General features: G+C 36.3%; 3 protein-coding genes across 5 annotated transcripts in view; 2 read left to right on the top strand and 1 right to left on the bottom strand.

Annotated features, from left to right (window-relative positions):
• Positions 1-527: 527 nt before the first annotated feature.
• LOC107654239 (cystatin-B-like) lies at positions 528-1727 on the top strand. 2 transcript variants are annotated; one of them, XM_016441250.1, is made up of 3 exons: positions 552-719; positions 820-921; positions 1068-1727. In XM_016441250.1, exons 1-3 carry the CDS (start codon positions 669-671, stop codon positions 1194-1196), a joined length of 282 nt encoding a protein of 93 aa, XP_016296736.1. In that variant the 5' UTR covers positions 552-668; the 3' UTR covers positions 1197-1727. The 2 variants fall into 2 exon arrangements, 1 of the variants encoding a protein (XP_016296736.1); XR_001630315.1 differs by lacking the exon at positions 1068-1727 and having other exon boundaries at positions 528-739; positions 820-903.
• Positions 1728-2306: 579 nt separating this feature from the next.
• On the bottom strand, positions 2307-4907 carry LOC107654237 (coiled-coil domain-containing protein 58-like). Of its 2 annotated transcripts, none has more exons than XM_016441246.1 (6): positions 4840-4907; positions 4450-4524; positions 3086-3211; positions 2790-2936; positions 2654-2713; positions 2307-2573 (listed from the first exon to the last, which is right to left on the bottom strand). In XM_016441246.1, exons 2-6 carry the CDS (start codon positions 4498-4500, stop codon positions 2523-2525), a joined length of 435 nt encoding a protein of 144 aa, XP_016296732.1. In that variant the 5' UTR covers positions 4501-4524; positions 4840-4907; the 3' UTR covers positions 2307-2522. The 2 variants fall into 2 exon arrangements, with proteins under 2 accessions (XP_016296732.1, XP_016296733.1); XM_016441247.1 differs by having other exon boundaries at positions 4450-4545; positions 4840-4904.
• The window catches only part of LOC107654236 (protein FAM162B-like), a 7100-nt gene continuing 905 nt past the window's right edge, over positions 4868-11062 (top strand). The window contains exons 1-4 of the mRNA XM_016441245.1: positions 4868-4949; positions 5036-5092; positions 6577-6657; positions 6963-7074. Of these exons, the coding sequence (XP_016296731.1) occupies positions 5041-5092; positions 6577-6657; positions 6963-7074 (245 nt within the window). The 5' untranslated portion in view covers positions 4868-4949; positions 5036-5040. The remainder of the gene's footprint in view (positions 4950-5035; positions 5093-6576; positions 6658-6962; positions 7075-11062) is intronic.

The raw sequence follows: 11062 nt of genomic DNA, 5'->3' as shown, positions 1-11062 counted from the left end.
AGCATGTTCTAGTACACCCCCAAAACAAAATCAAGACTTTGTAAAAGAGCATAATAGGACCCCTTTAAAAATGCACGAGTGACAATTGTATGCAAATTTCAACCTTTCGCATAACAAGTTTTATTGATTGAACTTGTGCTTTGCCAAACCACATGAAAGCAAAGAAGTAAAGGTATTTTAATAATGTAAATTATGTGAAAAATAATACGTTTTTCGAACCACCAAGCATGAGAGCATGTTCTAGTACACCCCCAAAACAAAATCAAGACTTTGTAAAAGAGCATAATAGGACCCCTTTAAAAATGCATGAGTGACAATTGTATGCAAATTTCAACCTTTCGCATAACAAGTTTTATTGATTGAACTTGTGCTTTACCAAACCACATGAAAGCAAAGAAGTCAAAAACAAGCAATATTTATGTATAAAATAATGACAAGTACTGTTAAAAAATGTTTTAAAATATGTTCATAATTAATTCAGTTGATTCAGTAGTGACAGAAGCATCAGTAGTCACCTGGGTGTTCAGAGTTATGAACTGTACTGCAGCCAGCCACTAGATGGCGATCGAAATGTTTGGTTTCACTTTTCAGTACTTGTGAGGCACGCTTGTTCCAGTCAGTAGTGAGAAGACGTTCCTGGGTGTTTTTGTTAGCCGTTTGTATTTCAAATGAATGTGCGCTGTGGTGGAACATCTGAGGCGAAAGATGCCAATGAAGAGGTGCAGAAATATTCGATGAGGTTTGTAAATTTTCATTGCAGATAAATAGAAATAGTGAACAGATGCGTCACACAGTCTGACAGCTCCCGCTTTTCCACAGATAAAGTCTCATGCCGAGGATAAAGCTGAGCGCAAGTTTGACATTTTCACTGCCAAATCTTTTAAAACACAAGTTGTTGCGGGGACAAATTACTTCATTAAGGTACGAGAAATCCTTGTGATTTTATGAATGAACTTATAGGAGTACCCTGTTAATGTACTAAATATGTCTGTAAAAGCAAGCCTCAGATATAGTCCTTAACAGCTATAAAAGTGTTTAAAATAATTGTTGTAAATGATCTGTTTCAGGTGCATGTAGGTGGGGATGAGTACATTCATCTACGTGTCTATAAAACTCTGCCCTATGCTGGAGAAAAACTGAAGCTGCACAGCATTCAGACATCCAAGGCTCATCATGATCCCATTGAGTACTTCTGAATGAAACTAAGAAAATCATAATATTGCCTAAAATTCTCATGAATCTCACGGTTGCCATTTTACCCGATAGTGGGATCACTACCTGCAATGACACTAACTGTGAATTAGGTAATCCTTTAAATACATGTTTCCATTATGTGTGTGGCATAGCTGTAAAATAACAGTTTTCCATCCCACACACTCAAAACATCACTTAACTCACATCTAGTTACCTATGTCAGTAGTTTGGTCTTTGTAATTAGTGATACTGATGCAGTTGATAGGTATTTTATACCGAACTGGCTGTAATGTACATTATTTACATAAAGTACATGGATGGACAGTTTTGTTTTTGGTGGCAAAGTGGACTTTTTGCACTTGTTATTTAAGTCATCATAAAAGTGCATGATAATGTCAGCCGGGTTCCATAAGATATGCTTAAACCCAGGGTTTTTCAAACTGGGGTCCAGGGATACCCAGGGGAGGCAATGGCATGCTAGATGGTGCATGGAGAAGTTTAGCAAACAGTGGGGGAAAAATGTTTTAAATAAAAGTAAGATTAAATAAAAATGTGACTAATTTCAGTAAATAACTTAATATTAAGATAAAAAACTAATACATCTTAACAGTACAGTTCTATAACGAGTAGATTTTTGTCACAGTACAAATTGGATATTTACATTAGAAACTGTATATGCCTTTTACATTTTACGATAATCCCTCACACAAGGATCATCATTTGGGGGTCTGTGGTATCTAAAAGACTGAAAACCCAAAACTATTTTTTCTACTATTATATTTTAAGATTTGATTAATTAGTGACTGATTTCTCATTCATACAATCTGCTCATGCCCCAGTGATGGTTATATTTAGGGACAGGCCTTCAAACTTACTTTTTTCTAAAAATCATACGTTCACACAATTCACATTGTACAAATTCATACGAAATCGCCAACTCGTAAAATAGTTATGTTTTCCCATGAGATAGGGTTGGAAAACCCCTGCTTTAACCTTTGACACAGGTGGCCACATCAACATCTGAGAACAACAGATCAATAATCTTTAAGTCCCCTTCACTTCAAATGAACATTAATCACTATATTGCAAAGCAAAAGACAACTTTTCAGCAATTGGAAAACATTTCATGGTTTATAAAATCTTTTGTACAATATTTATACAAAAAGGTTTACAGGATTCGGGCAACAGTAGTGTTTCTTCACAGTAAGAAACAAAGCCACAGAGCATACTGATGGAGGGTTTGTTGGGTCAGTGACAATGTCCAGGTTCAGCTGCAGGTGTTTTCCTCAGAACAACTGTGTAGTTTATGTTGACAACAGAGGTATTATTCACTTGATCTTGGGAGTGGTGTAGTGAATTCGGCACCTTTCATTGAAAACCTGGAGGAAAACATGATCATTAAGAAACACTCCTAAATGCAAACCACTTGGATAAATAGGAGAGACACTCAATAACTCACCTTCATACTCCGGTCATTGACGACTTCTTCAACATTTAGCTCAGACTGCATGAGTTTTAACTGTAGGGAAATGACAGAGAATTCAAACAAGATTTCAACCAATTTCAGGCCAAGTACATATAAATAAAGACATTACCTTAGTTTGCTCTTTCCTGAGTTGCTTGATTATTGACAAGTTGTCGCTATCTTTTGCCCTCTCTTCACGTAACTGCCCAACGACAGCAGAGGTCTCTGTAATACATGACTTTATTGCCCTATCTCTGGAAAGATGAGCTTCCATGAGCTGAAAGGCATAGGCAGTACAGAAAAAGGGCTTATAATTAATGCATCACAGAGTATGACAGTAAATCAGTAATACATCAAGAACAAAATTAGGGGATCTCTAATAATAATTTTAGATTATTAAAGAGTATTTTGCATGGTGATACATACAGATTCGTAAAGTTCTTTGCAGGTCTGTGTGGCATCCACTTTGCCTGAAAAGGATGCAGTGGGCACAGTAGTATTGAGGGCATGGACAATTCTGTCATCTATGGTGCGCATCACTTTTAATACTTCCTACAGGACAAGAACAGAGATGTACAGCCTATCAATGTAAATCAAAATTCAACTTTAAGTTACCATTTGTTCTTGTATTGTAAGTAATGCAATCACAGTTGTTCAATTGCTTTTCAACCCTTGCTGTGCTGAAAATTCTTTACCTAATTTGCTGTAAAAAAAAAATTTGATTGTAAATCTCTGATTGTTATATTAACACAAAATCTTGGATTCAATCTTTTTGTTAAGAAATACAAGACCTGTGATAACTGAAAGAAAACAAATTCATACAAAGATTGAATCCAGTATCCACTAGCGTGAATTATTTCTGAGAAATTTTTGGTAGGCTTCTCACATTTGACAGGGAACATCGCTACTGTAATAAGGTGGAGGGGGAAAAATCCTCAAGGTTTATTTTTTTGGAAGTAGTTATACCCTGTGTTTATTTACTAGTTAACTAGAATTTTCAGGAAAATGACCAGAACATATCAAGGATGTTGAGATTTGCCGCCTTAAATATTAAGAAAACATCTTCCCCCTCCATTTAAGCATTATTATTTAAGCATTATTGATAGAACTGCTACAACTTTCTCTTAAAGTAAAAAACCTTGGTAACTATAACACGTTACGTTTCAAAAAAAAAAAGTGTACAACATATCTATATATACATAGGTAGCTGACAACATTAAGCAGAGTTATCCATTTCAAACTACATTTTCTAATTCTTGTGTAATTAATATGCATGCAGCTTTATGGGTTTATATTAACTGAGGGACACCTAGAATAATACCTCAGAAACAATTAAATGAATTGGAAAAAAACAAAAACCGTACATAAAATTGTTTAAAAAAAATAAATAAAATTTAAAAATGTCAAAACACCTACATTATACACCTTCCACTATAAGCTCAAATAAAATTTAACTGAAAATCCTGGTGCTGAAAAAAGTGAACGAGTCCAACAACCCACATATTATACATTATGTACTTGATGGCTTAAAAAAAATCCGTGTTTTGTATTGTGTATAAATGAAAACTCGTCTAATGTATATATTTATATTTACAAAGCACAGTTGCTTAATCGCTCATGTTTGCTCTGCTGCTCACTGAACCTCACTTCTGCATGCAACAGACCACCGAGGGTCAGTCATTCACACAACCTTCCCGTTAACATCATAACAACGTGCTTATAACAATCAGTATGTGCTTAAACATCCTGCTTAATTTTATCCTGTCTGCTGACAACTTCGCACGTTTTACCTGAAACATTGAAAAGTCCTCACAGTTCAGAACTCCACCGGGCGCCGCCATAGTGGACTGAAGAGGTCCTGCGCGTTGAGGGTGACCAAATACTGCCTGAATTACATTTATTATAAACACTGTTGTTTTTGACACTTACTAATCAACGTTACAGGTAATTATTGAGTGTTCCCGCAAGTTTTTACTATAGTGAGCCAACTTAACAGAGATAGTGTGACAGAATTATTTCTCACGATAAAAATAAGATTAAACGTGAGCAAGTAAAATCCACAGGTGATTTATGCGAAATGTTTTGCAGAAATGCACATGTTTTTGTATTATATATTTTATTTAACTTTACTTTTAGTTATACATTTACAACTACATTCGTGTTACGCTCACTTTACATACGTAGCTTATGTCCTTAACAGGCGCTCGTGAGCTGAGCTGTTTTGGCTGCTCAGGGTCCTTCAGGGTTACACCAGCTCTGTGCTCGCATATGAACTCGAACCGACTTTAAGGTTAGAGGAAGTAAACCTGGCATTGTAATTTGGGCACGATTTCATGGCTTAAAAATCGTCTTTTTCTTTCATCATATTTTCTTCAGAAGTCATGATCTTCAACATGATCAGAGGGCCTCGCGCCGCTTTTGGCACTTTAATAGGTCAGTATTTTCCGTGTGAAATTTGTTTTAGACGCAGCCAGGCAGCACATGATAAGCTTTGGCACTGGGCACAGTGGGCATTCTTCAAACACTTGTCGGCATCAAACTAGCAGTGAAACATGATTATAAATACATTGTGACGCAGCATAACTTTTCGAGACTGGCATGATTGGATTCATAAGGTTGCTGCATGGATTTTATTACTTTTAATTGATGTTTTATCTAATACGTTAAATGAGCCACACCTCTTGTTATAATGATTTTACAGCTCCATCTGATCTCTCTTACAAAAATTTACCATAGTATAATTTCCGGTAAAATTATAAATCATAACGGAGTTATATATTATTATATATCTTATCGAGTCATTATTAATATCTTAAAATATAATCTATTGTATGCATCACAATATATATATATATAAATTATGAATATTATAACATTTTTACTATATATATATATATATATATATTTTCATGGAAAAACACAACACTCACACACTAACAACTGAATTATCAACGATGCTTTAAATTGATCAAAAGTGATGATAAAGACATTTATATTGTTACAAAAGGTTTCTATTTCAGGTAAATATTGTTCTTCTGAACTTTCTATTCATAAAAGAAACCTGAAAAAAAGTCTACTCAGCTGTTTCAACATAATAATCATAATAATAAATGTTTTTTGAGCAGCAAATCAGAACATTAGAATGATTTCTGGAGGATCATGTGACACTAAGACTGGAATAATGCTAAAAATTCAGCTTTGAAATCATAGGAATAAATTACATTTTAAAATATATTAAAATAGAAAACAGTCATTTTAAATGGTAAAAAAAAATTCAATATTTTACTGTTGTTGCTGTACTTTGGATCAAATAAATGCAGGCTTGGTGAGCAGAGGAGACTTCTTTAAAAACATTAAAAATCCTAGTGTTCGGAAACTTTTGACTGGTAGTGTGCGTATATATGTATATAAAATTTTACGGAAAAATAATTCAGTTGTGAGTGTGTGTGTGTTATGAATATTATAAAAAATAATTATTACTAAAAGCTGTGGTATTGCTCTGTATGTCATCAAAAACATTTGTACTGTATTTTTATTTTGCCGGAAACCGTCATTTGAGTATAGCTGGTACATAGCTTTTTTTGCCTAGCAAAAATCAGATGTTCAAATGATTGAATAAAAGATCATTCTTAAACAGCTGCTAAAATGCTAAATCAAACATTTAAATGCAATGTAATTTCCTCATCTGGGAAAAACAAACAAACAATGTTTTAAACTTATATCAGTGCAAATATAACAGGAACCAACACATTTGTGTTGTATAAACATCATCATGCAGCCATAATTTATCACCATGACAGACTTAAAGGGACAGTTCAGCTAAAAATGTTCCTCTAAGGAATGAAAGTCAAACCATTTAAAACATGAGGGTGAGTAAATGACTGAATTCTCACTTTATGGTCCCTTTCCTCCTATAGGGCAGGTGAGGAGAGGTGTGATGACCACAGGGAGCAGAAGACTGTGCAGCAAGCCTCAAGAGGGGGCATCCGCACCCCAGGGTCAGTACTCAAATATCCATTCACTTCTACCTACCTGCATTAGGAGGTGGGGCATATGACATGATTCAGCACTTGACGTGACACTGCACATCATTCCAGCACGTTTTGTTCCCTAAAACGCTTACAATTCAAAGGAAGAAAAAAACATGCACATAACGTGCAACAGCGTAATTATGATGTAGAGCAAGATGGGTTCCGGTTTTGGCTGTTCTACAAGGATCAGATTGTACTAAAGGGAATTTCATCATTTTCCAGTGGACTAACTTTTCTTTACCTTGTGTTTCCTCTCTCCTTTTTTTCTCTAGCACAACGGCTTGGATTTAAAGTACCAGGTTACCGCCCATCAGAATGGGATAAAAAGATGCTGGTGTGGTCCGGGCGATTCAAAACCGCAGAACAGATTCCAGAGTTTGTGTCGTAAGTGGGCTATTCCTGTTTACATTGAGATAAACCCCCAGCTCCAGGCATACTACTGAGCATATAGTTGGTGTATGAGGCCATGTTGCTAAAGTTCTGTCAGAGTATTGGTAGAACACAAGAGACGTCCGCTGTGAAGTTCAAACGAGATTGATTACTCGCAGTGTACTGACAGGTAATTAGTGTAATTCATGGTATCTGGAGGGAGATCAGAGTGGGCTGTTTGTGATGTTAGATGCAAAACATGGCAGGCATGTCCTCTGTGACCCATCATACTGTTGCTTTTTTACTAGGGATGAGTAAAAATACTGATTTAATGATTGATTGCGATATTCATTTGTATAATCAAAGTGTCAATCCTTAAAATCCCAAAGATCAATCGTATTTTACTGGATGATTACATTTCAGTAGCTGTGTGTAAACATATTGTTAAGGCCTGTTCACATTAAGAACAATAACTATGTTAGCATAATTGTTTAGTATAAAGGTGCTGCAGGCTGTCTTTAAGTGCTCAAGCCTGGATAATTCTGGGTTAATTCTAATTGGCTGTCAGTGTTTTTATCGTTCATAAGCTGGAAAATTAGTTCTGAAAGTGATTTTAATCTTTCCTCCATATCATTAACGTTATAGCTTTTGTGTGGACTTGCCTATTCTCATTAAATTAGATTGATTATTAAAGCTTTATCGTTATAGTCTATAATAATATAATATAGTTAATCGTTCTTGGTGTGAACGAGCGTTTAAACTCTTTCTCTCTGCGTTTAATATGTAAAACTAATATTTTCGTAATGTACCAAGAACGAAAGTTCCCTGTGTTTCTTGCGTAGCTCCTCCATTGTTGAATCTTTAGCGCCACAGCAAAGGAAATTGTATTACATGAATTGTTTTGTGGGTTCTCAGTCTGTACACTGGATATGTTGAAAAAAAAAAACCTGTACCTCTAAATAACGACAAGAACCGTCTTTCTATCGAGTTGGCCTACATGCGAAAACAAACGTGCACAACTGCACGTGACTGTGAAGCTCGATTAGAAAACAAACGACTCTTATGAACTGGTTCTTTTTAGTGGATCAACAGTACACAGCGCTACCAGTGAAGTCCGATTCAAGAAGAAATTACTCCAATGAGCTAGTTCCTTTAAAGTGCCCCAATTATGGGTAATGAAAGGTTCATATTTTGGTTTTGGGAGTCCCCAACAACAGGTTGACATGCATGCAAGGTCAAAAAACACTTTCATTGTCTTATAACTGGTGGCTCCTGCCAATTCTCTCAGGAGGGGGGTGGGCAAATGTTTGCATGATTAATGAGGATAGGTCACCCATTCAATTGATAAATTAACGTCTAGTTAAAGATGTAAAGGAAACTGAACTACTATAGTATTAATTAAAAATAAACTGACTCTAACAATCAATCTCTTGCTCTCCTTATGTTTCCATATGCGTTACCACAATTCAGCAGAAAATGAAGACTGAAGCCAGGATGTGGTTTTCAAAGAAACATTTTACTTCAGTTTCAGTTTAATAAGAAATAATTGAAGTCACATAAATCACTATTTACACAACTCACTTATATTGCACTGTTCATTTACAACATTACTCACTTATATTACACAGCTCATTTGTATTACACTGCTCACTTATATCACATTACTCACTTATATCACATTACTCCCTTACATTAACTTACACTGCTCCCTTAAGTTACATTACTCACTTATATTACACAGCTCATTTGTATTACACTGCTCACTTATATCACATTACTCCCTTACATTAACTTACACTGCTCCCTTAAGTTACATTACTCACTTATATTACACAGCTCATTTGTATTACACTGCTCACTTATATCACATTACTCACTTATATTACATTACTCCCTTACATTAATTTACACTGCTCCCTTAAGTTACATTACTCACTTACACTGCTCATTTACATTACACTGCTTACTTACATCACATTACTCACTTATATTACATTGCTCCCTTACATTACACTGCTTACTTGCATCACATTGCTCACTTATATTACATTAGTGTAGTTGTCCATGCGATGTCCGTCACGCTCTCGGGATGGAGCAAAATGCAGGGGTAGCATAATAAAAGCGTTAGCTACTTCGCAGCCCGCTAGCCATTTTTTCCGCTCATACCACGTCCTCGAAAATCCCCGTTTATACGACTTCCCGCCCTTTGTAGATACATGTTTGATATTTAAATTTGGTCTTGGTGGTCCTAATTCTTCAATTGACAATTTATCCTTATTGCTACGACGACTGAATGGTATTTCTTTCAATGACACGATAGAATTCATCTGCGCTGAGGTAACGTTCGCCATGATGTCGATCAAGTTCAACTGACAACTGGATTTGAGTTGGCGTAGCTGTCCCTGTCTCTCTGTTTTTTTTCTTTTTCTTTTTCTTTTTTCACATTTGATAACGATATTAAAGTAGTTTTTAATTTTTTCTTGTTGTTAAAATTCAAAATAGTTTTTAAAAATTATTCGATGTCACTGTTCCCACCAATCCTTGCACAAGTTAAGGTTACGCATAATGACGAATGCACGTTAGTGCTAGCCCTCCCGGAACTCCTAGAGATTGCATTGCAGTGCCTGCAGTTCGAAAAAAATTATCTTTGTATGAAAGTCTATGAGAGCACTCGGGGCGATTCTCAGTCTGACAGAAATCGCCCAAAAAGGGGCGGTACTACACAAAACGCGACTCGACGCTGATTGGACTATTTAGAGGCAGAACAAACAGTGAAAGCTAGCGTAACACTGGTTGAATGTGAAAGAAAAAAAATCCCTCCCTTTCGCGCTTTGGTGGTGCATCGCCCAATTGCCCTAACGGAGAAACCGCCCCTGTCTTATAATATGCTTTTATTTTACCATACTTGCTCAACGACTCCCAAATGATTCGCTCAACGATTAATTTTGCCAAAACCCTCCTTTGCGTGACGCTAATCTGCAGTGATTGGTCTGATTGGTCTCATTTTCATTTCATCATGCCTGTAATGCCTGATAAAGCAGCATTCGTGAGCGCAGTGCTGCTTTGTGTACATCCCTTACCGGGGAGACCGCTAATTTACCTCTCCAAAAGCGGCACCTAGTGGCAAAGAATGAATTTGCATTTTCATTCAGACCAACGCGAAAAGACCAACAAGTGGGCGGGCAATATGTTAATGTTTATTACGACTTGTGATTCGTTTTAAAAACGACTCGTTTCAATGATTCAGAGTCGACTCTTTCTTTTGAGAGACAACAACTTTGTACACGGTGCACTTTCAGATTTAAAACTTTGCAGGATGTTTTCATTCACTTAGAGCTGTGTTACACACTGCATGAAAGGTAATTTTCAAAAATCCATAATAGGGGCACTTTAACGATTCATTCAAAAAGAGGTTGTTAGCCCTTAAAGGCACAATATGAAAGTTTTTTTAATTAAAATATCCAGAAACCACTAGAACAGTGTTATATATTTTGCTGACTTGTGTGCTTACATTATCCCAAATGTTTCGAAGAATGTTTAAATCCAGAGAAATAAGCAGTTTTAACTAGTGACACGGACCGTGTCCATAGTGTCATTGTGTCGCCTGCCAATGACGTCATACACCCTCGATTTCCGGTTTTGTTTTGTAGAAAACATGGAAACACCAAAGATGCTTTAATATGTTGTGCGTTTTAATAGACCGGTGATGACCAATGATGAGTAGCATTATAACAGAACTTTCAAATGTATCTAGTATGATAAAACAGCGCTGCTTTTTTTCCCCACATACGCACGACCGGAAGAAGCGGGAATTTCCCACGTACAAGCACGGAAACTGCGGGAATCAGTAGAATTATGCGCAATCCCCACAATCCCGCGCCAAAATTCAAGCCCTGGCAATCTTTAGAACATTTTCGATGTCATTTTCATTTCATCTTGCATGTTATATGCCTGATAAAGCAGCGTTTGTGAGCTCAGCGCTGCTTTGTGTACAGCCGTTACC

The sequence above is a fragment of the Sinocyclocheilus anshuiensis genome, unplaced genomic scaffold, assembly GCF_001515605.1.
Source record: "Sinocyclocheilus anshuiensis isolate Anshui unplaced genomic scaffold, SAMN03320099.WGS_v1.1 scaffold655, whole genome shotgun sequence".
Taxonomy (NCBI): Eukaryota; Metazoa; Chordata; class Actinopteri; order Cypriniformes; family Cyprinidae; genus Sinocyclocheilus; species Sinocyclocheilus anshuiensis.
The sequence above is the reverse complement of the archived record's forward strand: the minus strand, read 5'-3'. Positions and strand labels throughout refer to the sequence as shown.

Excerpts from the sequence above, each read along its gene's own strand:
- LOC107654239 (XM_016441250.1), top strand. The coding sequence starts at position 669 with ATGAATGTGCGCTGTGGTGGAACATCTGAGGCGAAAGATGCCAATGAA. Across the intron at positions 720-819 it reads CGAAAGATGCCAATGAAGAG|ATAAAGTCTCATGCCGAGGA; the intron begins GTGCAGAAATAT and ends GCTTTTCCACAG. Across the intron at positions 922-1,067 it reads GGACAAATTACTTCATTAAG|GTGCATGTAGGTGGGGATGA; the intron begins GTACGAGAAATC and ends GATCTGTTTCAG.
- LOC107654237 (XM_016441246.1), bottom strand. The coding sequence starts at position 4,500 with ATGGCGGCGCCCGGTGGAGTTCTGAACTGTGAGGACTTTTCAATGTTT. Across the intron at positions 2,714-2,789 it reads TCAGGAAAGAGCAAACTAAG|TTAAAACTCATGCAGTCTGA; the intron begins GTAATGTCTTTA and ends ATTTCCCTACAG. Across the intron at positions 2,574-2,653 it reads TCAATGACCGGAGTATGAAG|GTTTTCAATGAAAGGTGCCG; the intron begins GTGAGTTATTGA and ends GTTTTCCTCCAG.